This window comes from Coregonus lavaretus, assembly GCF_964263955.1.
Source record: "Coregonus lavaretus genome assembly, chromosome: 20".
NCBI classification, from domain to species: domain Eukaryota; kingdom Metazoa; phylum Chordata; class Actinopteri; order Salmoniformes; family Salmonidae; genus Coregonus; species Coregonus lavaretus.
In genome coordinates this window covers 11,894,246-11,921,118 of record NC_140007.1, presented here as the reverse complement: position 1 = coordinate 11,921,118, position 26,873 = coordinate 11,894,246, and the positions used below count along the sequence as shown (strand labels likewise).

General features: G+C 44.7%; 1 protein-coding gene across 3 annotated transcripts in view; it reads left to right on the top strand.

The window, feature by feature from the left end:
• The window catches only part of LOC311148222 (helicase ARIP4-like), a 56,954-nt gene that overhangs the window by 21,255 nt on the left and 8,826 nt on the right, over positions 1 to 26,873 (top strand). The window contains exons 1-13 of one of the 3 annotated variants that reach the window (XM_084185111.1): positions 1,634 to 1,766; positions 17,663 to 17,900; positions 18,611 to 18,747; positions 18,926 to 19,063; positions 20,894 to 21,114; positions 21,383 to 21,565; positions 21,766 to 21,899; positions 22,685 to 22,878; positions 23,321 to 23,663; positions 23,920 to 24,097; positions 24,236 to 24,448; positions 24,687 to 24,805; positions 26,594 to 26,709. In XM_084185111.1, the coding sequence (XP_084041237.1) occupies positions 1,763 to 1,766; positions 17,663 to 17,900; positions 18,611 to 18,747; positions 18,926 to 19,063; positions 20,894 to 21,114; positions 21,383 to 21,565; positions 21,766 to 21,899; positions 22,685 to 22,878; positions 23,321 to 23,663; positions 23,920 to 24,097; positions 24,236 to 24,448; positions 24,687 to 24,805; positions 26,594 to 26,709 (2,218 nt within the window). In that variant the 5' untranslated portion in view covers positions 1,634 to 1,762. Of the gene's footprint in view, positions 1 to 1,633; positions 2,426 to 17,662; positions 17,901 to 18,610; positions 18,748 to 18,925; positions 19,064 to 20,893; positions 21,115 to 21,382; positions 21,566 to 21,765; positions 21,900 to 22,684; positions 22,879 to 23,320; positions 23,664 to 23,919; positions 24,098 to 24,235; positions 24,449 to 24,686; positions 24,806 to 26,593; positions 26,710 to 26,873 lie in introns of those variants that run through there. The other 2 variants (XM_084185110.1, XM_084185109.1) reach the window with 2 other exon arrangements.

Sequence of the window (26,873 nt, the reverse complement as noted above, 5' to 3'; positions counted from 1 at the left end):
GGAATATTAGGTGTCTACATTGTGAAAAGCACTATTTTCCTATTGAGATGCATTAAAGTTGTACACTCTCTTTAAGAACGTTGTTAGTAAGTGAACACATGCAAGAGGACAGTCATTCATTCATTGCTATGATCATTAATATCCTGAAGAAGCTATCCCTTTTCCTTTCTTTCTGTGTCCCCAAATGTTCGGAAATAGCCTTCTAGTAAAGTTACCAGGTTGTTAGCTAGCTAACTAATGAGGTAACATGACTGAACAAGGTGTAAACAAATGGCCTGCTAGTAAAGTTACCAGGTTGTTAGCTAGCTAACTAATGAGGTAACATGACTGAACAAGGTGTAAACAAATGGCCTGCTAGTAGTTTCAGAACAGCCCGCAACATGGAAAAATGTAATATATGGCCAGCCAATCGTCCATAGAAAGAAAAACATTGCGCCTGTAATATGGGTCATATCTTTTGAACTGTTTGTGTTAGAAACAAGCCATTTTCACTGTAGAAATGGTACAACCATGATGCTAACAAATATGCGCTCACTTTTTTCTCAAAGGCACTCTGAAACAACGGTAGGGAGAATCCTAATCATTACAATAATTTCTGGTGCTCCCATATAAAAATTCCAGGTCGTAGAGCAAAATATTTAGGAGCATATGTGACCAAAATGGACCCACTTTAGAGCCCTGTGGGTGTACTTTGTTTTGTGTGTCTGTTGGTGAAAATAGTAGGGAAGTCTGTTTGTACAGCAGTAAACAAATCCAGCACATTGTTTTGTCTGTCCCTGCTTTCCTTCTGCTGTGTCACTCTGACTTAGATTTAAATGTTGTTAATCAGTGTCAATTACTCAGTCCATGCCCCCCCTTTCATTTGCTGAGACTGATTATGTAAACAGAGAGAAATGTGAGCTAAAAGACTTGAGCGAAGTAAAGGCGTGTCAATGGAAATGTGTGTTAGCGTGGCATGTGAGCATTGGGGAAACAGCCTACTCTTTGGGATGAGAGGAGACTTAAAGGAAAAACCACTCAAAAACAATATTTAGGATTTTTTAAATAATTAGTCCACTGTTGATACAGTCTCAATGTTTTGCATGTTAGCAGTCAAGTTTTCAAGATATTGGACTTTCAAAAAGCAAAGTGTCACCAGCCACATCATATGAAAATACCAAAAGATAGTTTTTGAGTCATGTATTGTCATGCTAGCAACCTTCACAGGTCTGGTTCTACCTCTTCTTTCCCTTCCTCCCTCCTTCTCTCTTGTTTCTAGCTCTTTCCTCCACAAGGTGTGGAAGGGAGTGTAACGATGTGAGGTACTGTGTGCAGACTCCACGTGTATTTTGTAAAGTGGTCTGGGTAAGCTGGATGGGGTCCCGGGATCTGGGTCCGCAGCATTGTTTTGAATGTCCCCTTTTCTTTCATTTTCCTCATTCCTTCCTTCCCCCTGTCTGAATGAACTCTCTTACCTCTGTTACCTAAGGCAGCCTTGCTAAGGAGGTGGTGTCTGCTGACATCATGCTGACACTCTGCCGGTGGAAGGGGGGTTTGTGACTGGCAGGCAGGGCCAGGCTGCTTTCAGCGCCTCAGTTTTATAATGGTCACAATAGCCTTCTGTCCCTTGTGGCGGTGGCCCTGCTTACAGAAACATGCACTCTATACTCTGTGAGACTGGGGCAGCATGACCGAATGGAGCTGACACGGATACTCTGGCTTGACGAGGACAGACATGAGACCCATTCCAGAGTAGGAGTAGATCATCACTCATACAGAGGTGATGGGTAAGTGTCTAAATACTGAGGAAGGGGGAATCTGGCTCTAGCAAGAGCTGAATGGCAGTGGAGAGAGGTTTCATAGGTTTTATCATATTGTCAAGTTTTGGTATACTTTTTATGTTTACTACTTAGTCTTTGAGAGTTTCTCTCAGCTTGAGCATCTTTGGACTTTCTCTCCATCCTTCAATAGTCCATATGTGCGTACATAGACAGCCCCCCCTGACTAGGGACCCAGCTCCAGCATGAGAGCTTATGTAAGGAGTTTTTAGTAGTTTCCTGGTTGCTCTGAGCCTGACTCGACTCACATTGCCAGACACTCACGGGTCCAGTCAGTCAGTAAGTCAGTAGGAAAAACAGCTCATCAGATAAACGGATAGCGACAGAGACAAAGGTGAACAAGAAGCTAGGTTCTGCCTTACAGCTTTGAGGCAGACTTTTTCAACTAGAGGAAGTGTTAGTGAGTTTGGGAGCAGACAGAGGTAGTCGGACTTGGACCACCTATTTCCTCGCCATCAGAACAGGGGAACAGAGAGAGACTACTCAGAGGAGGGGCAAACGGGTACCACCGCACGCCCTCTACAAGCTTTCTGGACACCCCACACCCCACACACCACTCACGGCGACTCTAAGCATGCTGCTTCTGGAAGAGTCTGAGACCTTTGCAGGTAGGTGACCCTCAGAACCCCGCTGGCACACTGACCCTTCTCAGTGGGAGAAGCAGCATGTGGGGGTGAATTAATAAATGATGACCGGAAAAAGAAGTGTGGATGGATTATTTGTTGTGAGTGAGAAATTGGGATGATGATGGTGATTTAACCAGGGTGTTTTACATGAGTTACTGTCTGTGAATTGGAGTTGTTTTGTAACGTTGTGCAACAGCGTTGTGTAACGCTCCCTACTTATGCATTAGTTTGACACCCGCTAGCCTTTCATTCTATCTCTCTTTTCTCTCTCATGTTGTTCTCTGTTGGGGAGCGCTCGGATGTTTTGTTTGATCTGGGGGCTATTTGATTGACTTTCTATGGTAACCTAAACAAGTGGCAGTGGGAGGAATAGTGTTATATTAAACAGTAGGAGTCAGTCTGGCTGGGTGCAGCATGAGGAGAAACATATGGTCAAATACAACAACCATGTGTTTACATACGACATACAGGGATGTGGCCACGTTGTTTTTAGCCTGTGGTTCGGTCTCGTTCTCCTCTTTCTTCTTTCTGTCCATTCCTCTGGTTTTGATAGTTGATTGGATGGACAGTTGTGATGTGATTCCAGTGTGGCCACCTCTAGATGGTCGTGGGGGCGTTTAAACGAAATTGGGATCATTAACGTTAAGAATAATATTTTAACAATTGAAGCGCAGGAGGCTCAACTCCAACTGTTTTGGTGCCCTGGCTACCACGCAAGGGTTGCCTCTCGCTCATTAATATCCTAGCGTACTCATTGATGATAGGAACTGCTTTACTGAAGTTGCGAGACATTGTAAGCCAAGAAATTGGGAGATGCAGCATTCCATTGCGAGATACAGCTTTTGATTGCCAATAGATAGGCCTAGTGCACGATTCTGACTCTGTCTGTCTGGCCGACCTGTCTATACTGTGCCACTCCCCTCTCTCTCTCTGTCCCTCGCTAGCTCACTATGAAAGATGCAAGTGTTTGTTCTCGGATGTACGGCAACGAAATGCCGTTCCAAAAATACAAAATCTTGGAGTCGATTCCTAGCGGAATTGAGTCTTGACACTCAGAAATGGGAGTCGACACCAGGAGTTGACGTACAAGGAGTCGGAATCAATTATTTTGGAGTCTACTCTCCACTATGTCATCGTCATTAACAGTTAGAAAAATGGCAGAGAAAGGCAAGAGACAGCAGCAATACTTTGAGAAGTTAAATGAGAAGGAAATGCAAACTTTGCGAGGTGGAATTGAGGTACAGTAATGGTAGTACAGGTGCAATGCTTGACCATCTAAAAGGGATGCACCGTGAGACCCAAACCGTTGCTTGCAGCAGCGCAGCTGCATTGTGAATTCACGTGGAATTTAATGATTTTTTAAAACGCTTTTAACAGAAAACCAATAAAGAAATGGCAATTTTAAAGGTTACGAAAATGTTTCCATTTGTCACATCCCTATTGCCTATGTCAATCACATTGGCTGATTTACAACACTGTCATCATCACAGAGTTGTTAACACACTGACAATGTCCCCAAAGTAGGATCTTTTGAACCCAGAAGATCCTAGCAGGGTTCGCACAAGGTGCTTGAGGTGCTTAAAGTACACGAATTTGGCACTTTGAAATTCAAGTACTGGAATACCTTGAAAAACAGACATTTTCTCAAGTGGTACTTGAAAAGTACTTGAATTTTAATGAGAGGAGAACAGAAAATTATCAAATATGTTAATATGAAAAATATTAGAAAAATGTATTGGTCTTGCAAATTAATTTCCAGGCAGACTTACTGAGTTTTATTTTCTCACGTGTTTCGTGCTCTGGTTCCCAGGATATTGATGTTTTATGAATGGATTTTGCCAGACCCAACAAGGGATGTAGTGGAGGGTAAACGCCGTTTACGCATCTTTTTATTTGTAAAATAGCGTTTACTCACGTTTTAGTTAATTATCGTTTACGCACTTATTGCGTTCCCAGCGTTGATCATCTAATCATGTATGCTCGTTTTGTTTGTCTGCTCCCCCGGTTTTGCTTTGTTAGCAGCGCATTCACCACTCTGTCCTATGGGAAATTACCGTGTCAACAGACATCCCCCAAACAAAAACACCTTGACTCTCTGAGTGTGAGTGTAAAACTAGTAAACAGTTGCTGATATTTCAGTCAGATGTCTAGCTAGCTAGGTAGCTCAAGCGCTCTGGCTGTTAGCCAGGTAGCTAGCTATGGATAGATGGATGAAGTTAGAAGCTAACGTTGAATGGAGCCTGACCTCAGAAGGAGCAGCTGACTGAAATTAAGCTAGCTATAATCAAAAGATGGGCTACTATGTTCTTATAACAAAATAAATGTTCTTTACAGAGAGTAGTGAGACAGACAGTGTTAAGTCAGGCTGTAATGAATGACGCAAAGGAGATACAGAGAGAGGAAGCATTGAAGCAAGCAGGGAGAGAGGTTAGTAGTACAGTGGTTCCCAAACTTGGGGTCGGGGACTCGTGGGGTCACCTGAGAGAATATTTAATATTATCAAACACATGAATAACTTGTTTCTCTTCAAATGGGTATAGAATACTATGTTAGAATTCACTTTCATGTCATGTGTTGGGACAGCCTGTGGGACCTAACATTTTGTGAAATATAAAGACAATTTAAATATAAAGACAATTTAATATAATGTACACTGAACAAAAATATAAACGCAACATGCAACAATTTCAACGATTTTACTGAGTTGAAAAAATCAGTAAACATCATCAGTGCTGACTTACAACTCATGTATAGTGCATTCGGAAAGTATTCAGACCTCTTCCCTTTTTCCACATTTTATTACGTTACAGCCTTATTCTAAAATGGATTAAATAAAAAATTCCCTCATCAATCTACACACAATACCCCATAATGACAAAGCAAAAACGGGTTTTTAGAAATGTTTGCAAAAAACAGAAAAGAAAAAAACAGAAACCTTATTTGCATAAGTATTCAGACCCTTTGGTATTTTATCAGGACCCCCATTAGCTGTTGTAAAAGCAGCAGCTACTCTTCCTGGGGTCTACATGAAACATTACATAATACAGAACATTAATAGACAAGAACCGCTCAAGGACAGAACTACATACATTCTTTTTTTTAAAGGCACACGTAGCCTACATATCAATAGATAATCACAAACTTGCTATGAGACTCAATGGCGGTCAGGTCCATTTACCTGTGGTAAATTCAATTGATTGGAAATTATTTGGAAAGGCACACCTGTCTATATAAGGTCCCACAGTTGACAGTGCATGTCAGAGCAAAAACCAAGCCATGAGGTCGAAGGAATTGTCCGCAGAGCTCCGAGACAGGATTGTGTTGAGGCACAGATCTGGGGAAGTGTACCAAAACATTTCTGCAGCATTGAAGGTCCCCAAGAACACAGTGGCCTCAATCATTCTTAAATGGAAGAATTTTGGAACCGTCACGGCGCAAAATCTGTAGCTGCGTTGTGTCAGCACAATGGACAGAGCGCGCTGCGCTGTGTGTAGGGGGGCTATGGAAGGTCACTGGGCTGGCCGCCCGGCCAAACTGAGCAATCGGGGGGAAAAGGGCCTTGGTCAGGGAGGTGACCAAGAACCTGATGGTCACTCTGACAGAGCTCATGAGTACCTCTGTGGAGATGGGAGAACCTTCCAGAAGGACAACCATCTCTGCAGCACTCCATCAATCAGGCCTTTATGGTAGAGTGGCCAGACGGAAGCCACTCCTAAGTAAAAGGCACATGACAGCCCACTTGGAGTTTGCCAAAAGGCACCTAAAGGACTCTGACCATGAGAAACAAGATTATCTGGTCTGATGAAACCAAGATTGAACTCTTTGGCCTGAATGCCAAGCATCACGTCTGGAGGAAACCTGGCACCATGGTTGTGGCAGCATCATGGTTGTGGCAGCATCATGCTGTGGGATTTTTTCAGTGGCAGGGACTGGGGGACTAGTCAGGATCGAGGGAAAGTTGAACGGAGCAAAGTACAGAGAGAACCTTGATGAAAACCTGCTCTAGCACGCTCAGGACCTCAGACTGGGGCGAAGGTTCACCCTCCAACAGGACAACTACCCTAAGCACACAGCCAAGATAACGCAGGAGTGGCTTCGGGACAAGTCTCTGAATGTCCTTGAGTGGCCCAGCCAGAGCCCAGACTTGAACCCGATCGAAAATCTCTGGAGAGACCTGGAAATAGCTGAGCAGCGACGCTACCCATCCAACCTGACAGAGCTTGAGAGGATCTGCAGAGAAGAATGAGAGAAACTCCCCAAATACAGATGTGCCAAGCTTGTAGCGTCATACCCAAGAAGACTTGAGGCTGTAATCGCTGCCAAAGGTGCTTCAACAAAGTACTGAGTAAAGTGTCTGAATACTTATGTAAATATGATATTTCCGTTATTTATTTGTAATAAATGTTTAAAACATTCTAAAAACCTGTTTTTGCTTTGTCATTATGGGGTATTGTGTGTAGAAAAACTATTTAATCCTTTTTAGAATAAGGCTGTAACGTTACAAAATGTGGAAAAAGTAAAGGGGTCTGAATACTTTCTGAATGCACTGTCTGTAGTAAATAAGTAGTGAAACTTATTATTGAGTAGAACTTAGTAGTGACGAATAGTAAGTTAGTTGCTGTTTTTTTCACGAGGTTGTGGCGATATACTGACATCTGGTGGCGACAAACAATTGCATAATAGGAACTATTACGAATTGATGGTCCTTGAAAATAAATACTAGTGCTTGAAAAAGTACTTAAGTCCTTGAATTTGACTTGCCACTGTCTGTAGATGTGTACAAACCCTGTCCTATGATGTTTGTTGCGTTTACTGTGTGACTGGCCCGGCTCCTCAAGGGGGCTCAGCCCCCTCAGTTTTAGTTTTATGTTCCTATATAAAAATAGCCAAAAAGTTCAAATGATTGAGTGACAGGTTGGTGCAAAATGTATGGCTGCGCTGTGTCAGCACATTGGACAGAGCGCGCTGCGCTGTGTGTAGGGGGGCTATGGAAAGTCACTGGGCTGGTTAGGTATGATTCAAAAACGCTTCTCATCTGTGCTAGGCTAAGTGAATCATGTGAAACGCCTCCGACTGTAATATTTGATTTTGATTTATAAAGGCGGGGTCAAGTTTACCGTTGAAGCTGCTTTACGCAACTCTGCCTCACACCCCACCACTACGGCGTTTAGTTAGCTTCTTAGCTAGCTGTAAAAAGTGTTAGTGTTATTCGCCTTAGCATATTTAGCTAGCTTGAACCAGCTAATCTGCCACTGTGGATATCAGAAACAAAGCCAAAGGAAAGGAGAGCGATGAGCAGCAGCATCACACCACCGAGGCCACCGCCAAGCTCAGCAGCGATGAGTGCAGAGCCTGCACCCCTTCCACAAGCACAACAAGGATAATGGCTCCACAGCCCCCTCCACTTCCGACTGTTGCTGACGATCTTGGAACAGAGGAGCCAGCCCAGGTTAGCCTAGAATCCTACCCTATCCGCAGGTTTTCTGTCAAAGGTTCATTTAATAGCAACTGGTTCATAGGAAGATGCGAAACGTTCTATCTCTGAGGGTTGTTTCCTGTGGAAGACGCTGTAAAACACACAACAGCTGTAAAACACACAAGAACGACTTGCTTGGGGCTGTTGAAATTGCTGCAACTAGAAACACACACACCCTGTTCAAGGGAAAGGGCTGTCATACATTGTTGATGGCAACAGAAAATGTTTTTGTTTGTGAATACCGAATCTACATTGTACGAATGTCTGTTTTGTAGGTAGTTTATGTGATTGGGTGTGTACATGATTAGGTATGTGAATGATAAGGTGTGATTGTGTGTACGGGACGTGCGGTTCTTGGGATTATGTAACAGCCAGAGGCTGCCGTTACATAAGTGTCCTTCTGCCTTAGTCCATGCTCATCGCGCTGGTGGCCTGTGTGTGTCAACAGAGGTAAGAAATAGAGGCAGAAAATGGGTCATCTTATTGTGCTTCCTTGCCACAGGGTGGTAAGAGCAGGGAGAGAGGAGAACCCGTTGATCTCATAGATTTCAATACAGCCTATTGACCACTTAACCCTTTGTTCACATCTGCAGTACTCTGAGATCTTCCAAATTGGCACATCTTGGCCTTTCTCACGTTGCATTTACAAAGGAAGCCTTATATTAGGTTGATACTGATTGTGTCTTTGTGAATAATCTCCGCAGGCTCACATGGTCTGTGTGTAATGTATACCCACTTGTTGAGAGTTAATCAAGCGCATTACAACTCCTGGTTAATGCCTGCTAGGGCCTATCTGGTAAATCCTTTGGCCTGATGTGAAGCTGATAACAACTTCTGAAAAGTTGCCCTTTATTGAAGCTTCCAGCAATTTCTCTGCTCTGTGACCTGTAGTTGTCCAGTGAACATGTGTTGCTGCTGTGATGCTGAGCGTAGGGTCTTCTCTGGTTTTTGTAGTAAAACTCACTCGTGCGCTGGATTATGCGTAATCTATAATCTCTTTACTGACCTAGATGGAGAGAGGGAGACCGCTCTAGTAGTGACATTTTTTCTCCTTTTTCAGTGGGTCAGTTCACTCACCCTTTTTTAAAACGTGTGTGTGTGAATGGAATTCTCAGTGTACATTTATCTTTTCCCTAATCAGACTTGGTCTTATTCTTTTCGGCTCCTAGTAGACCAAAAGGCCGCCTCAATCAGAAGCACTGTGTTAGTTTATCTGGTTTGGTGGTTTGTGGGATCTGCAGAATTAGTCAATTTCTATTCTGCGGCAGATCTTCTGGTATGGCTGCCTGGTAGCTAGTGTGACAGAGGCCAAACCTTGAGCCTGTTGAACAGCTGTGAAGGTGTCCGGTCTAAACCTGCAGGCTTTGGGCTTCTGGAACTGGAGTGGGCCATTTGTCGAAGTGGTAACACACTCGCCCCTGAAAAATGCTGCTAGCAACCCTACCTAGCACAGGCCCCCTCTGACCCAGCTTGAGGTCTCTCACCCCTCGCCCTCGCAGACGCACTGTCTGTGACGTTGGCCCAGTCCCGCGCCGCCTGCAGACCGGTTGTGTAACTCAGTGGGTCAGTGCGAGCGTCAGCAGCACAGTATGAAGTAGGAACATGACACACACAAATATGTAGGCCAGGAAACAGGGCCTCTGAAACACTACACTCAAGTCATTTATGGACCTAGATCAGCACTGGTGTCACATGTCCACTCCACTCAGATGACATTCTGAAAGCCAACTGTGGTTTCAACTAGTGATGGGGAGAAAAATTGATAGTTACATATCGCAATATTATTTTGGACAATACTATATTCATACTTTGACTCCGAAGTATTGATTTGTACAATTTATTGTATATTTTTTTGCTAGGTAGCGTTAGCTAGTGCTAGTCGGTTGTACCTGTGCCAAAACTCTGGTGTTTTTCATCCTATAGCTTGTTCTCCATCTTTTTAAATAGTGAGCCAACATGATTTCAGAACATTTATTTCCATGACTGATCAAAACAAATTTCCTCATGCTCTCTTGTCTCTCTACAGCAGACATATAGTGAGCAATATGTTTGGAACATCAAAATCACAGTATCGAATTGCAATACATATATAATAAATATTGAGAATCGCAAGCCATATAGTATGGGCACCTAAGTATCTTGATAATATCGTATCGTGAGGTCTCTGGGAATTCCCAGCCCTAGTTTCAACTGTGTTTCTCAACTCCTCACATATTTTATCGATACCAACACATATTTGATCTACCGTAAAACTTCAATTAATTAAAACATCACTGAACACATCCGGTGCTTATTAGAGACGGGCTTCTATTTGAGCCAGGCTTCTATTTCTTTACTTACTTTTTTCTGGTCTACCTCAGACAAACGTTGAAGACACCATTCTCTCACTTGTTTTGGATCAATTCCAAAATGCCTGGCTGTTTCCTTGCACAAATTTTGCTCTGCGAATTTGATCACTGCCAGCTTGAATTTGATGTTGCCATGGCTAGCAACGATGACGGATAAAAAAAAAGTATTTTTTATTTTTTTATTTTTTTATGCACATGACTGTGGGAATATCAGCTGTGTCCATAGTGACCTTGTAAACAATTCATTTAGACCCAGCGTTTATTTGAAACAGGTGTTTATTTGCTGGAATGTGTTCTGATGCCCAGCTGTTAAATGGGACAGGTGGCTATTTTTAAGTTTTACTGTATACCAACACCAACATTAAGGGGCTTGATGATTTGATTAGTTGCCGGGGTTGAATCAAGTGTGCTAGTGGTGGAATAGATCAAATAGACTTTGTAAAACGACTGGGTTGAGAAACACTGGGTTAAAAAGTGCATGGAGAAATGAAAGTGGTACTCTTTCCAGATGATTAATTGTCTGAGTGGCACATACAGGGAGACCATGACGACCTTGAGCCACTGTTATCGTTTACCAATCAGCTCCTCTTCCTCTTGTCGTCATGGCACCCCCTGTTATTCTCCAGGGCACACTGCCACTCTGAGTTGCTAATTGTCTGCCTTTGGTACTCAGTTCTACGCACATGCTGCAACTCTAGCGCTGCCTGTAAAGCAGTGTTACATAAACAGACAACCAGCGTATCACGGTTGTGTAACCCTGTGGCTTTCTGAAGACGCCCCTACCCTACACCCCTCCCATGCCAGAAGCCCCAGCCCCTCTATACGAAGGAGTGGTCAGTCAGTCAGCCACAGGGAAAGAGGAGAGAGGGAGGGGGTCGGTGGAGGTCTGCTGCGAATGTAAATGTGACGCTCCTTTAAGAAGCACAGTATGCATACGAGTCAAATGAATGTGAAAGAGCATGAAGTTAAAACATGGTCTGCATTCTCCATGCTTCTGGACTGAATTAGGACAGGAAGTTGAATGGTAGTCCGTGTCTTCGCTGTGGTGACCTTTTGTGTTATGGTATTATTTATTTATTTTTGCCTCAAATGCCTCCAACATGACCCCACCCCACTTTCTGCTTCCCTTCCCCTCTCCCCAAAGTAGACCCACACCCCCTGCCCCCAGGCCCAATAATAATAATATGCCATTTAGCAGAAGCTTTTGTCCAAAGCGACTTAGTCATGTGTACATACATTTTTACGTATGGGTGGTCCCGGGGATCGAACCCACTACCCTGGCGTTACAAGCGCCGTGCTCTACCAATTGAGCTACAGAGGATGATGTCTGTAGTTAAGAGACAGCGAGACACTCTTCAGTCAGAGGACTAACGTATCCCCTCTCCCATTGTACTGTAACTGCTTTATGCGGTTGTGTAATCTAGTGGAATGGAACCAGGCAGGAGAATTATGAATGAGTGTGAATTCTATATTCTCTGAATGAGGGGGATTACTAGCTAGTGGGTTTAGAGAGACCATAGTTTTTGGTACACTGCATTGTTCATCTCAACTAGGCACAGCAGAATTTTCAACACAAAATGTTACCACAGAGTAAACAAACATACAGCTTAGTGGTGTACTGTAGGGGTGGTGGGGGAGCCCTGTACACTGTTCCTCTCAGATGCCCTCTGTCCCCCTCCCGGCCCCCAGGAAGGAAACCGTGTTGGGGGGTTGGTGGTGTCGGGTCCTGAGGCCTATTCTGCGGCATTAGAATTTTTTTACTGGTTTATTTCCTCACCTCGGTTCATTTCACTCCATGGCTGTTTTACTCTTTGATATCCCAGCAGTCCTTCGTCAGACCGCCCCTCCCTCTAATGGGGTTAATGGGGTTGGACGGCTGAGTTTGGGGGGCCAGAGGGATTGATTTAACCCATAACCCTGTATTATGTTCCCCAACCTTGTGTAATATAGTCTGTTGTGCTACAGTGTCACGCGACGCCACCTCCCCTTTTATCTCACTGGCTATTATGATTGGACGACTGCCACGGCTCGCTGTGTGTGTAGTGTCATTGCCACGGAGCTAGTTCACTCCCTCCCTGCTCACAGAAACCAGGGGAAAGAGGGTGTGTGTGTGGTGTGTGTATTGCCATGATTTGTTCAGTACCATTCAGAAGGATTTTTTGGTTTCTTGGGTCCTGTGTTAGGACAATGGAACTTTCTTTTGGTTATGTAACAGTGGGTTGTGTAATTTAACATCATGTCCCGACTGTCTGGTTGGACAGTGCTGACGTTCTCCTCAAGGTGTGTTTGTGTGTCCACTGGCAATTCACTTGGTCAGAGGCTCCTATAACAGTAGTAATCCATAATCGCTTGATGAAATAGATTGATGCTGTTAAAATTCTTGTTTGGATGCCGGCTAGCTTAATGTGGCCTGATGAGGCTTTGGTCTACATGGTAAAACATAACCTACCATCCCACATCACCCCCTGGTGCCAATTGGCTTTTGTCTTGATGGCAGGAGGGGGGCGTCAGAGGAGGGTTGGGGTAATTGGCAGGAGGGGGGCGTCAGAGGAGGGTTGGGGTAATTGGCAGGAGGGGGGCGTCAGAGGAGGGTTGGGGTAATTGAGGATCTTGATAATCAAAGCTGACCTAGCTATTAATAGGCTTAGCGCCGGCTGTTGCATAAACATGCTTACTATACCGGTCACGCACATTAGGCTTGGGCGGTATCCAGATTGTCATACCTTCATACCGACCTTGTGCCATTCTGGGATATTTGGTAATATTGGCACTGAACACAAGGGGCGCAATTTTCAAACCCCACTTAGCATCTGTAATCCGAAGGTTAGCAATGCTAACAAGTACATGTTAAATCCCAATAAAAATGCTAACTAAATGCTAACGAGGGCATTGCAAACATTTTATACAGTCTCTAAACTATTTGCAGGACAGACATACCAGCTCATAAAGTTATACAAGTAACTCAAATGCCACTCACCGTTTGCTGCACTCACAAAACAAATATTAGACCGCAAGGCTCTTGATCCAGGAGGGGTTTCTCTGCTGTTACCAAGCGAAAGCTTGATTTTGGAAGAAGCTAACCACTTAGCTCGATAGCTAACTAGATACTAAGTTAGCAAACCAAATGCACAACTGCAGAGCATTTAGCACATTTTAGACTTAACAGTTAATAGATATCTAGCTGGCAAAAATTTAGTTGTGAAATCCATACAGTAACTAGATCACCTGGCTGCAGCTAGCGACTGGAACGAGCTGCAAAAAGCACTCAAATTGGACAGTTTTGTCTCCATCTCTTCATTCAAATCAAATCAAATTGAATTTGTCACATGCGCTGAATTCAACAGATGTAGACCTTACAGTGAAATGCTTACTTACAAGCCCTTAACCAACAATGCAGTTTTAAGAAAAATAAGTGTTAAGTAAAAATAGATGAATAGAAAATACAAATAACAAATAAATAATTTAAGAGCAGCAGTAAAATAACAGTAGTGAGGCTATATACAGGTGTACCGGTACAGAGTCAATGTGCGGGGGCACAGGTTAGTCAAGGTAATTTAGGTAGTATGTACATGTAGGTAGAGTTAAAGTGACAATGCATAGATGATAAACAGAGTAGCAGAAGCATAAAGGAGGGAGTGGGGGGGGGGACAATGCAAATAGTCAGGGTAGCCGTTTGATTAGCTGTTCAGGAGTGTTATGGCTTGGGGGTAGAAGCTGTTAAGAAGCCTTTTGGACCTAGACTTGGCGCTCCGGTACCGCTTGCCGTGCGGTAGCAGAGAGAACAGTCTCTGACTAGGGTGGCTGGAGTCTTTGGCCATTTTTAGGGCCTTCCTATGACACTGCCTTGTATAGAGGTCCTGGATGGCAGGAAGCTTGGCCCCAGTGATGTACTGGGCCGAACGCACTACCCTCTTTAGTGCCTTGCGGTCGGAGGCCGAGCAGTTGCCATACCAGGCAGTGATGCAACCAATCAGGATGCTCTCGATGGTGTAGCTGTATAACTTTTTGAGGATCTGAGGACCCATGCCAAATCTTTTCGGTCTCCTGAGGGGGAATAGGCTTTGTCGTGCACTCTTCACGACTGTCTTGGTGTGTTTGGACAATGATAGTTTGTTGGTGATGTGGACACCAAGGAACTTGATCCTCTCAACCTGCTCCACTACAGCCCTGCTGATGAGAATGGGGGCGTGCTCGGGCCTGTTCTTTTTCCTGTAGTCCACAATCATCTCCTTTGTCTTGATCACATTGAGGGAGAGGTTGTTATCCTGGCATCACACGGCCAGGTCTTTGACCTCCTCCCTATAGGCTGTCTCCTCGTTGTCGGTGATCAGGCCTACCATTGTTGTCGTCAGCAAACTTAATGATGGCGCTGGAGTCGTGCCTGGCCATGCAGTCATGTGTGAACAGGGAGTACAGGAGAGGACTGAGCACGCACCCCTAAGGGGTCCCCGTGTTGAGGATCAGCGTGGCAGATGTGTTGTTACCTACCCTCACCACCTGGGGGTGGCCCGTCAGGAAGTCCAGGATCCAGTTGCAGAGGGAGGTGTTTAGTCCCAGGGTCCTTAGCTTTGTGATGAGCTTTGAGGGCACTATGAAGTTGAATGCAGAGCTGTAGTCAATGAATAGTATTCTCACATAGGGGTTCCTTTTGTCCAGGTGGGAAAGGGCAGTGTGGAGTGCAATAGAGAGTGCATCATCTGTGGATCTGTTGGTGCGGTATGCAAATTGGAGTGGGTCTAGGGTTTCTGGGATAATGGTGTTGATGTGAGCCATGACCAGCCTTTCAAAGCACTTCATGGCTACAGACGTGAGTGCTACAGGTCGGTAGTCATTTAGGCAGGTTATCTTAGTGTTCTTGGGCACATGGACTATGGTAGTCTGCTTGAAACATGTTGGTATTACAGACTCAGTCAGGGACAGGTTGAAAATGTCAGTGAAGACACACTTGCCAGTTGGTCAGCGCATGCTCGGAGCATACATCCTGGTAATCCGTCTGGCCCTGCGGCCTTGTGAATGTTGACCTGTTTAAAGGTCTTACTCACATTGGCTATGGAGAGCGTGATCACACAGTCATCCCGAACAGCTGATGCTCTCATGCATTCTTCAGTGTTGCTTGCCTCGAAGTGAGCATAGAAGTAATTTAGCTCGTCTGGTAGGCTTGTGTCAATGGCCAGCTCGCGTCTGTGCTTCCCTTTATATTCTGTAATAGTTTGCAAGCCCTGCCACATCCGACGAGCATCGGTGCCGGTGTAGTACAATTAAATCTTAGTCCTGTATTGACGCTTTGCCTGTTTGATGGTTCGTCGGAGGGCATAGCGGGATTTCTTATAAGCGTCCGGGTTAGAGTACCGCTACTTGAAAGCGGCAGCTCTACCCTTCAGCTCAGTGAGGATGTTGCCTGTAATCCATGGCTTCTGGTTGGGGTACGTACGGTCACTGTGGGGACGACGCCATCGATGCACTTGTTGATGAAGCCAGTGACTGATGTGGTGTACTCCTCAATGCCATCGGAAGAATCCCGGAACATATTCCAGTCTGTGCTAGGAAAACAGTCCTGTAGCTTAGCATCTGTGTCATCTGACCACTTCTTTATTGACCTAGTCACTGGTGCTTCCTGCTTTAGTTTTTGCTTGTAAGCAGGAATCAGGAGGATAGAGTTATGGTCAGATTTGCAAAATGGAGGGTGAGGGAGTGCTTTGTACACGTCTCTGTGTGTGGAGTGAAGGTGGTCGAAAGTTATTTTTTTTTGTACACAGTGTAGCTTGTTAAATTGGGTTATATAACCAATATACCAGAGGTCACAAAGGGGCTGTACGAAAGCTTATGGAACTGGATTCAGAGCAACATAAAGGAATCATTTTGTAGATTGAGTTAGTCGAGGAGAGGGCGTTTTTATGTAATTTGTTTTTCAACTCACTGTTGGCTCACCACCAGCCTCTGTCATTGCATTATATACAAAACTTTTCTTCCTGTTTTACCTTTTTTTATGTTAGCCTGTTTTAGTCAGAGGCTTTCGTTGCTGGGTTTTCCTGACGGTGTAACCTTATTCCTTATATAGTGCACTACTTTTGACCAGGGTCCGCATAGCTCTTGCAGTCTGCTTCTGAGAGAGATAATTCTGGGTTGGACTGGACCAGACTTGGCTCAGGATGGATGTTCTGGCCTGACAGATGTTGGGTCAGTCTGGGTTCAGTGGGTTGTCTATGCTTATGGATTTCTGTGTGGAGCAGTGATGTTTTCCTGGTTGAGAATAATTGTGCAGTGTGATTCTGAGCAGGTCAGGACAATAAAAGACTGGGTCAGGCTTGGGTGACAAGCTGGGGTTAGGCTATAGGTCAAAGAGCCATATACAGTGCCTTGATTTATTCCACATTTTTTTGTGTTACCGCCTGAATTCATTAATCTGTGTTTGAAATTCTCTGCTCGACTGAGGGACCTTACAGATAATTGTATATGTGGGGTACCGAGATGAGGTAGTCATTTTAGAAATCATGTTAAACGCTATTTTTACACACAGATTGAGTCCATGTGACTTAAGTACATTTTGACTTCTGAACTTATTTAGGCTTGCCATAACAAAGGGGTTCAATACTTATTGACTCATGACATTTCAGCTTTTCATTTTTAATTAATTAGTAAACATTTCTAAAAATATAATACCACTTTGACATTATGGGGTATTGTGTGTAGGCCAGTGACACAATCTCAATTTTATCAATTTTAAATTCAGGCTGTAACACAACAAAATGTGGAAAAAGTCAAGGGGTGTGAATACTTTCTGAAGGCACTGGATCTACAGTGTCTATTTGACTCTGGGTTAGGTGGGGCTGGGTTGAGCTGTATTGGGTTGGATTGGGCCTGGCGGTGTTGGCTACAATGAGACAGTGGAGATGTATGTGGTACATACTGAGAGGGGGGGGGGGCTGTTTATGTGGGCAGTAACTTTGGTTTAATCATCAGCTTTGTCAGTCAGTCTGTCCAGACCCATGAAGCACCAAAAGCCCCAGACCCTGCCCTTAGCCTCAGCCCTAGTGGCCAGCCCCTGCGCTCAGGGTTTCAGAAGCTCTCCATATTTATGAGCACTTACATAACCACCTCAGATCTAGTTCAGGGTGTCTCCTGTCTGCAGGGAGGCAGGGAAGGAGGGCAGGACAGAGTCGTATCAAGCTCTGACCAAGTTACTCCCTCTTAAACACAATACATCTTTAATATAAATCCTTCTGGGTCAGTAAAAAAAAACAGTTGAATCAGTCTGTACTTCTCCTTCAGTGATGGAGAAATCCATGCCTGTTATACAGCATACCTTTATTGGTATTCAATCAACATACATTTTCATTGATTTACGTTTTGCATATCAATAATATGAATATCTCCTCCCTCCGTCTCTCTCCACAGACCAGCCTCATAGTGCTCCGTTCAGCTCGGAGAATGAAGCACAGGGAGGGGACTCTGCGGGATGGCAGTGCATCACCCCATCTACCTCACCCTCGGGGGAGACGCTGTCCCACCCCTCTGCGCAGCCCCCCTCTCGACCGTCCTCACGGCCCGAGAGCCAAACACCCTCGCGGTCCCTGAGTGAAACCAAAAAGAGGTCCCACTCCAACAAACCCGCACACATGAGGAGGAACATCAGGTATGACCTCTGACCCCTTACAACATCCAAACTTGCATATATAGAGAGCATCTAATATAGGCCCTTAACCAACTTCAAAGATACAATGAACTGCAATATTCAACCATTAATTCCCTAACTTGTGATCTTAATCATCTATACATACAGCACATGTATGAATGAAGCCTTTAAGTAGAAGATCTCTGTATTACTCAGTCTGGCAAGAAGTCAACCATGCTGCCATGAGTGGGATTATTTCCCCAGTGTTTATTACATTATTACAGCTCTCTCTCACACACAGACAGATACACACATACGGCGATAAACAGACGTGCACACAAATACACACTAAACCAGCGTTTCCCAAACTCTGTCCTCAGGACCCCAAGGGGTGCACGTTTTGGTTTTTTGCCCTAACACTACACAGCTGATTCAAAGCTTGATGAATAGTTGATTATTTGAATCAGCTGTGTAGTGCTATGGCAAAAACCAAAACGTGCACCCCTTGGGGTCCCGAGGACAGAGTTTGGGAAACCCTGCACTAAATACATACAGCATTAGTAATGTACTGTATATCCCCATGCGATCTGGCATGCTCTAGTCAGTCTGTTGGCCCTATAACAGAGATGGATGCCTGAGGCCTGTTCTGATATCTCTACTCTCCCTCTCCACTTCTCTCTCGCTTTCGCTCTCGCTCGCTCTCTCGCTCTCTCTTTCTCTCTGTGATGTAGAAAGCTATTGAGGGAGCACCAGTTGGAGGTGGTGACCAAAGCTGCCCAGCAGGAGGAGCTGGAGAGGCGGGAGAGGCTGGAACAGCAGAGGAAGGAAGGGCACTTCCCCGTGCCCCTGCTACCCGAGTACACACCAGGTGAGGACACACACACGTGATTGATAGCTGGAGTGTGAAATCAGAAATATATTTTGTATTGAAATTGTATACTCTTGAAATATAATATATAATCTCAATATCATAATAGAAATGTACTGGTTGATACTTAACACACTCCGGTAACTAACCACTGCATCTCTGTCTCTGTCCCCTCCAGGAGATCTGTCTCAGAGTCTGTCTGCTAGCGTGGCCGAACGGGACCATGTGATCTGCCAGGACACCATTTACAGCAGCACTAATGTCAGCGAGGACGACTCCAAGGCTCTGATCACAGAAGCACATGCCCCAAAAGAAGGTGAGACCCCAGTCACTATGAGACACCGATTAGTATCGCTCATTAAAATAGAGAAGACTCAGGGTCTGTCACACATTATATATTATTACACATATATTACACATGTAATAGAGACTGACTGTGGTCCTCCTGTGCCAGACGGCCAGACTTCCGTATTTGATATACTTGGTAATGTTATGACCCATTTCTCTAGCCTTTCAATGTCACTCATTATTACCTATAAACACAAATGACCTTTGAACCCCAGGTTTTGTAAATGGGATCAAATGTGGGTCAGATAGTTACTGTATGTCAAGTAAGGGAAATGGTCTCGCTGTGTACTTTATGAAAGTGCTTCATGAAATATAGTCAAAATAGTGCTCCAAATAGCAGCATGGGGTAGTTAGGGACTGGGACTGGCTCTGAGCAGTCTTAGATGGATTAGCTGGCTAGTGAAGGAGAGTCGCTGTAGTATAGAACTACATAAGCTCTGGTGGGCATCATGTGCTTTTCCTCCACTGCCATGACACACACACACACACACACAAACAAACTCTGTCACTTATTAACACACAAACACACACACACCAGTCTGCTTGTGGACATAGATCCACCCCGAACAGATCCGTTCCCAATTGAACACCCTTCCAACCCACCCCACTGGCGTTATCAGAGACCAGTCTGGCGTTGCTAGGTCCTGGTTAAGAGGGAAGGCAGATAAGGTGACTACGTCTGGAATGGAAGTGGGTTTATGGAGCAAATAACTGGTTAACCCCAGCCAGCCCCAGCCCAGGCAGTGCGGTGACATTTCTGCCCAGGGTTATGTAAACCCATCCTCCACTACTATAATCCAGCTTGTATAACCCCCTATTCGCTAGATTTATATAAGACCTCTATCGCCCTCCCCTCTCTTCCCCTCCGCCATGCCACATCTAAAGTCTAACAAACGTTACTTATCACTTAATATAGATGACGTGGAGAACCATTTAGAAGATATGGATTTTTTTTATTACTTTTTTAAATTTCGTTTGGCAAACAGATTTTGACGTCGCTATTTGAAACGAGGACAGGTCAGGTGGGAACTTTTTTTAAAGATTTGTTTGCCTAAAGATACTAAGACAAATATGATGCCTGAAAACATTGCATTTATTTTATAGAATTTGTGAAAACACCAGCCATGTTTTGGAGAAATGGTGTATTATTGAAACTAATAAAATATTTTATTTATTTGTATGTTAGGCAGTATTGTGTAACATTATCTAAGTTATTGTTTTGATCAAAAGGCACCAGCACAATGCAATGGAAACTGGGTATTATGTAGATCAGGGATGGGCAACTTTGATGGGGGCGGGGGTCACAAAAAAAAACTGAACTCATCGTGAGGGGCCGAAGTGGCTCACGAGCAAAACATTTTAGCGGCACTTCTCCTGACAGGGAAGATTTTTTTTTTAAATACGTTTTACAGCTAATTTCCTGCAATTCTACACATTTTGCCATAGGGTGGAGGCAAATGTTTGCAATTTGTAATATAACTGATGATCAATGGGCCCCACCCCGATTGGTAATTCGACCATGCTTACTACAAGTTTAGATAGCTGGCCGCAAGACTAACTTAACAATCTAATTTCGGAATTGCACCTTGTGTATTCTATTATTCTAACGCTCCACAGTAAGTTCAGACCCCGACTGAGTCCCCCCCCCCCCCAAATAATACAAATTGGTCCGCGGGCCTACAAAAGGGGGCCGCCAGTTGCCCATCCCTGATGTAGATATATATGAAATGTTTCTCCATTTCCATCTACAATACTCTTCTAACAAAAACCTATTTTCTTTTTCCTTTCTCAACCATAGATGTGATCGAGCTGAGCTCCGACGAGGACGACGCCCTCCAGATTAGCAGCGAGTCCACCAATGAGGTGGAGAACCGGTCGGCGGCGACCGGCGCCCACACCAACGACGCTGTGAACCAACCGGACGCCCAGGGGCGTGTCTTGGTCAACCTGAACCACCCAGCCGAGGAGGCAGACCTGTTCCTCTCCTCTCACCTGGCCCGGGCCGTCAAACCTCACCAGGTACTGCTGACTCAGTCCAGACATGGATTCTCTTGTTAGCACAGGCAGCCTAGCAGTTTATATAGGGACAGTTTCCCTGATCCATATTAAGCCTAAAAAGCACTTTCAATGAAGATTGTCTGTTTCTGGGAAACTCCATAGAGCCCATGGAGACGAACCATTGGATACAATGCAGTCAAACAAATTCAACAATTAAGTATTTTCAATCTGCTAATGAGTTGACTTGTAATGATCTCACTTCTGTCTCTCCCCCCTCCTGATCTGTCAGATCGGTGGGATCCGGTTCCTCTATGATAACCTGATTGAGTCTCTGGAGCGCTATGGGAGCAGCAGTGGCTTTGGCTGTATCCTGGCCCACAGCATGGGCCTTGGCAAGACCCTGCAGGTCATCTCCTTCATAGACATCGTGCTCAGACACACCCAGGCCCACACCGTGCTCGCCATCGTGCCTGTGAGTGACTACCTGTACTCTGTTCTCTCTCTAAATTCTGTATTCTCTTTGTAATCAAAATCAAATCACATTTTATTTGTCACATGCTTAGTAAACAACAGGTGTAGACTAACAGTGAAATGCTTACTTACATACTGGATGTAGCTTGTAGTCTCTTGTCTGCGATAATTTACTCTTCCTCTCTCTTTCTCTCTCTATAGGTCAACACGTTACAGAACTGGCTGGCCGAATTTAACCTCTGGCTCCCGACATCTGAGGCGCTACCTGCGGACGTGGACCCGACCCAGGTCTCCCCGCGCACCTTCAAGGTCCACATCCTGAACGACGAGCACAAGTGAGTTTCCCGTCCTTTCTGGGAACGGCGATATCCCACTCCCTCCTCTTTAAAAGCTGAAGCCTTTTAGGCTTGATCATGGTTTGTGTTTGTGAGGGACGAGATGATTCACTCCCACTCACAGCTCTCTCTCTGCTTCTGCTAAGTGTTCTGTATCACACAACTGCCTAAGATATGTCTCTAGTACTCCACTGCTGTGTATCAAGTGTGGCTTTCCATCGCACACAGCTTTGCACACTACTGCTCTCCTGCAGACTTGTCATAGCAGTTGACCCAGTGACCTAATCGCTTCCTCTGCTCAATCCCTCTCTTTTTCTCCCTTTCTTGCTGTTCCTCATCCTGTCCTCTATCAACCCCTCACCCTCCATTGCTCCCTCCCTCTCTGTGAGGGAAGTGAAGCCAAGTCTTTGGCTGCTGGCTCTATCAGTGTTTTCTGTGCTAATAGTCTCTCTGTAAGCCTGGCTGCGCTCATCAGACCAACCAGACAGTATTGCATACTACAGAGTTATCAGTCAATGCTCCCTACTGTACATGGAACCAGGGAAACGTTTGTAAAAAAAAATATTTATAAATTAATAAATGCACAAACATGACTCATCTATCGCCCAGGTGTGTTACTACTTGAAGTCTACTTAAATGGCTGTGCTATTATGTGTGGAACATTGTCGCTGATGTGCTATCGCTCTTTTCTCTCTCTACTCTCGTTCTCTCTCCTCTCTCTCTCTATCTGTGCTCTGTCTCGCTCTCTTTCTTTCTGTGTGCGTTCTCTCTTCCTGTTTTCTCAGAACCATGACCACTAGAGCGAAGGTGATCTCTGACTGGTCGCGGGACGGCGGTGTGCTCCTGATGGGATATGAGATGTACCGCCTGCTGTCCCTGAAGAAGAGCTTTGTGGCGGGCCGGAAGAAGTCCAAGAAGGCCCAAGGACCGGTGGTCATCGACCTGGATGAAGAAGACCGGCATCAGGAGCTCCTCAAAGGTCAGTAGGTCAAAGGTCAACTTGGAGTCAATCAACACTTATGTCAGTCATGGTCTGCCCTTTTCAAACTTTTCAGACCAGAAGCTTATGGCAGTTTTTCTTTCATCAAAGCAAGTCCATCTGCACACAAGGCTTTTGCTCGATTAATGGATAACCCTTTGTTAGAACCCATGTTACTGTAGATAACTCTGTTAATTATTTTTCATGTGCTCAAGGATGTTTGTATGAGTGCACAGGTTTCCAGTTACACAGTAGCTCCATCACTTTAGTATGACTCACAGCTGTCATCATGAGTGACTCCGATAACATGAGTCACTTAGATGAATTGAACATAAAGTCATTGCTTGGATCGTACTCCTACATACACATCTTTAGGGCTACCATTTTACCTGAAATAGCTCTAACTTGACATCCCCCTCTCTCTTCCTCTACCCTCCTATAGGCATAGAGAAGGCCCTGTCTCGCCCCGGCCCGGACGTGGTGATCTGTGACGAGGGCCACCGCATTAAGAACTGCCACGCCAGCACCTCACAGGCCCTGAAGAACATCCATACCCGGCGGCGAGTGGTCCTAACGGGCTACCCCCTCCAGAACAACCTGATAGAGTACTGGTGTATGGTGGACTTTGTCAGGCCTGATTTCCTAGGTACCAGGCAGGAGTTCAGTAACATGTTTGAGAGGCCCATTCTGAACGGGCAGTGTGTGGACAGCACACCGCAGGACGTCCAACTGATGAGATACCGAAGTCATGTCCTCCATAGCCTGCTGGAGGGCTTTGTCCAGAGGTGAGACTAAGAGATGGAGACCTCTGGCTTGGTGCAGCTGGTTATAACCCACATGAACTGATGCTAGCACAGTATCTCTTTTCTGGTATACTTTATAGGCCAGTTTCCCAGATTAAGTCTATTCCTGAACTAAAAAGCACTTTCAATGGAGATTCTAGTTGTAGTCTGATAATGGTTGTGTTTTTTCATGAATGTAGAGATCTACAGAATATGGCGTAGATATTTGTGGTCTAACTCGGGTTGTGTTTGTTCCCAGGCGTGGTCATGACGTGTTGAGAGACCAGCTCCCCTCCAAGGATGAGCATGTGATACTGGTGCGACTGTCACCACTGCAGAGGGCCCTCTACACAGAGTTTATGAACCGCTTCAGAGAGGCAGGCAACAGCGGCTGGCTCAGCCTCAACCCACTCAAGGCCTTCTGCGTCTGCTGCAAGGTGTGTGTGTCTGTTTCTGTTTTGGCATGCACAGGAGTGAAAAAACGTTGTGAAGTACATTTATATCATATGCTGTATACATGTCCGCATTTCATTCAGACGTCATCCTAATGTTGTAATAATGTTTGTCTGGACCAGATCTGGAACCACACAGACGTGCTGTACGAGGCACTGCAGAAGGAGAATCTGGCCAATGAGCAGGACCTGGAACTGGATGACATCACCAACAGCCACGCCCGCTTCCCCGCCCCCAACCAGAAGGGCAAGACTCCGGAGGACCCCAACAGCATCGGAGGGCTGAGTCTCAACGCTCTGCAGGAGAGGGCCAATCAGGTCATCACCTACGAATGGGTACGCAGCCACACTTCACTGCCAAGCTTTTTGTTTTCCACTCAGGTTAAGTGGCAGTTGGTTGAGTCATCGTGGATTTAAGCTGGTTGGAAAACAATTTGAGGACTGCTCATTTAGAATGGGTATTGTCATAGGTTTCAGTGAAAACAGGTTATTACCTGTGCATTACAATTACACTGTACTGACTTATCTCATCAACCTCTCTCTCTCTCTCTTTTTTTCTCTCTCTCCATTGCAGGCGAAGGAGATCATGTCTGACTATAAGCCAGGGGTTTTGGAGAACTCTGCTAAGATGGTCCTGCTGTTCCACCTGATCGACGAGAGCGTCAGGAAGGGAGACAAGATCCTGGTCTTCAGGTAGGCACAGAAATAAGACCTCACGTTTTACTGTTCTGTTTACTGTTTTCAGCTAAAGTTTTTACACGTTTTTCTTTCAGCCCTTTTAAAACAACTGTTGCAATGTAACGTAGTCTTGAAGATGAAGACTCAAAAGCATATACAATACCAGTCAAAAGTTTGGACACACCTACTCATTCCAGGGTTTTTCTTTATTTGTACTATTTTCTACATTGTAGAATACTAGTGAAGACATCAGAATTAATGAAATAACACATGGAATCATGTAGTAACCAAAAAAGTGTTAAACAAATCAAAATATATTTTATCTTTGAGATTCTTCAAAGTAGCCACCCTTTGCCTTTGACAGCTTTGCACACTCTTGGCATTTTCTCAACAAGCTTCGGGAGGTAGTCACCTGGAATGCATTTCAATTAACTGGTGTACCTTGTTAAAAGTTAATTTGTGGGATTTCTTTCCTTAATGCATTTGAGCCAATCAGTTGTGTTGTGACAAGGTTGGGTTGGTATACAGTAGATGGCCCTATTTGGTAAAAGACCAAGTCCATATTATGGCAAGAACAGCTCAAATATAAGCAAAGAGAAACGACAGTCCATCATTACTTTAAGACTTGAAAGTCAGTCAATCCGGAAAATGTCAAGAACTTTTAAAGTTTCTTCAAGTGCAGTCGCAAAAACCATGAAGCGCTATGATGAAACTGGCTCTCATGACGACCGCCACAGGAAAGGAAGACCCAGAGTTACCTCTGCTGCAGAGGATAAGTTCATTAGATTTAATTGCAACTCAGATTGCAGCCCAAATAAATGCTTCACAGATTTCAAGTAAAAGACACATCTCAACATCAACTGTTCAGAGGAGACTGCGTGAATCAGGCCTTAATGGTCGAATTGCTGCAAAGAAACCACTAATAAAGGACACCAATAAGAAGAAGAGACTTGCTTGGCCCAAGAATCACGAGCAATGGACATTAGACCGGTGGAAATCTGTCCTTTGGTCTGAGTCCGCCGTGTCTTTGTGAGACGCAGAGTAGGTGAACGATCTCTGCATGTGTAGTTCCCACCGTGAAGAATGGAGGAGGAGGTGTGGTGGTGCTTTGCTGGTGACTGTCTGTGATTTATTTAGAATTCAAGGCACACTTAACCAGCATGGCTACCACAGCATTCTGCAGCGATACTCCATCCCATCTGGTTTGCGCTTAGTGGGACTATCATTTGTTTTTCAACAGGACAATGACCCAAAACACACCTCCTGGCTGTGTAAGGGCTATTTGACCAAGAAGGAGAGTGATGGAGTGCTGCATCAGGTGACCTGGTCTCCACAATCACCTGACCTCAACCCAATTGAGATGGTTTGGGATGAGTTGGACCGCAGAGTGAAGGAAAAGCTGCCAACAAGTGCTCAGCATATGTGGGAACTCCTTCAAGACTGTTGGAAAAGCATTCCAGGTGAAGCTGGTTGAGAGAATGCCAAGAGTGTGCAATGCTATCAAGGTAAAGGGTGGCTACTTTGAAGAATCTCAAATATAAAATATATTTTGATTTGTTAAACTTTTTTTGGTTACTACATGATTCCATATGTGTTATTTCATAGTTTTGATGTCTTTACTATTATTTAACAATGTAGAAAATAGTAAAAATAAAGAAAACCCTTGAATGAGTAGGTGTGTCCAAACTTTTGAATGGTACTGTATAGATGGAAAAACCTATTCTCAAATGGTTGAATTAGTTCGACTCTAATTTCCAAGGACCCCTCCTCACCGTATCACCCTCTCCACTGTGTTTCCTGCAGCCAGAGTTTGTCCACCCTCTCGGTCATTGAGGAGTTCCTGGCCAAGAGGCCCATACCGGCGGGCAGCGCCAGAGACGGCCACAACCAAAACTGGCTCCGCAATCACAACTACTACAGTATGTTTTATTTGTGCTTCCCATAACTGTGTTTTTGTATTTTAAAAAATATGTACAGTGGGGCAAAAAAGTATTTAGTCAGCCACCAATTGTGCAAATTCTCCCACTTAAAAAGATGAGAGAGGCCTGTAATTTTCATCATAGGTACACGTCAACTATGAAAG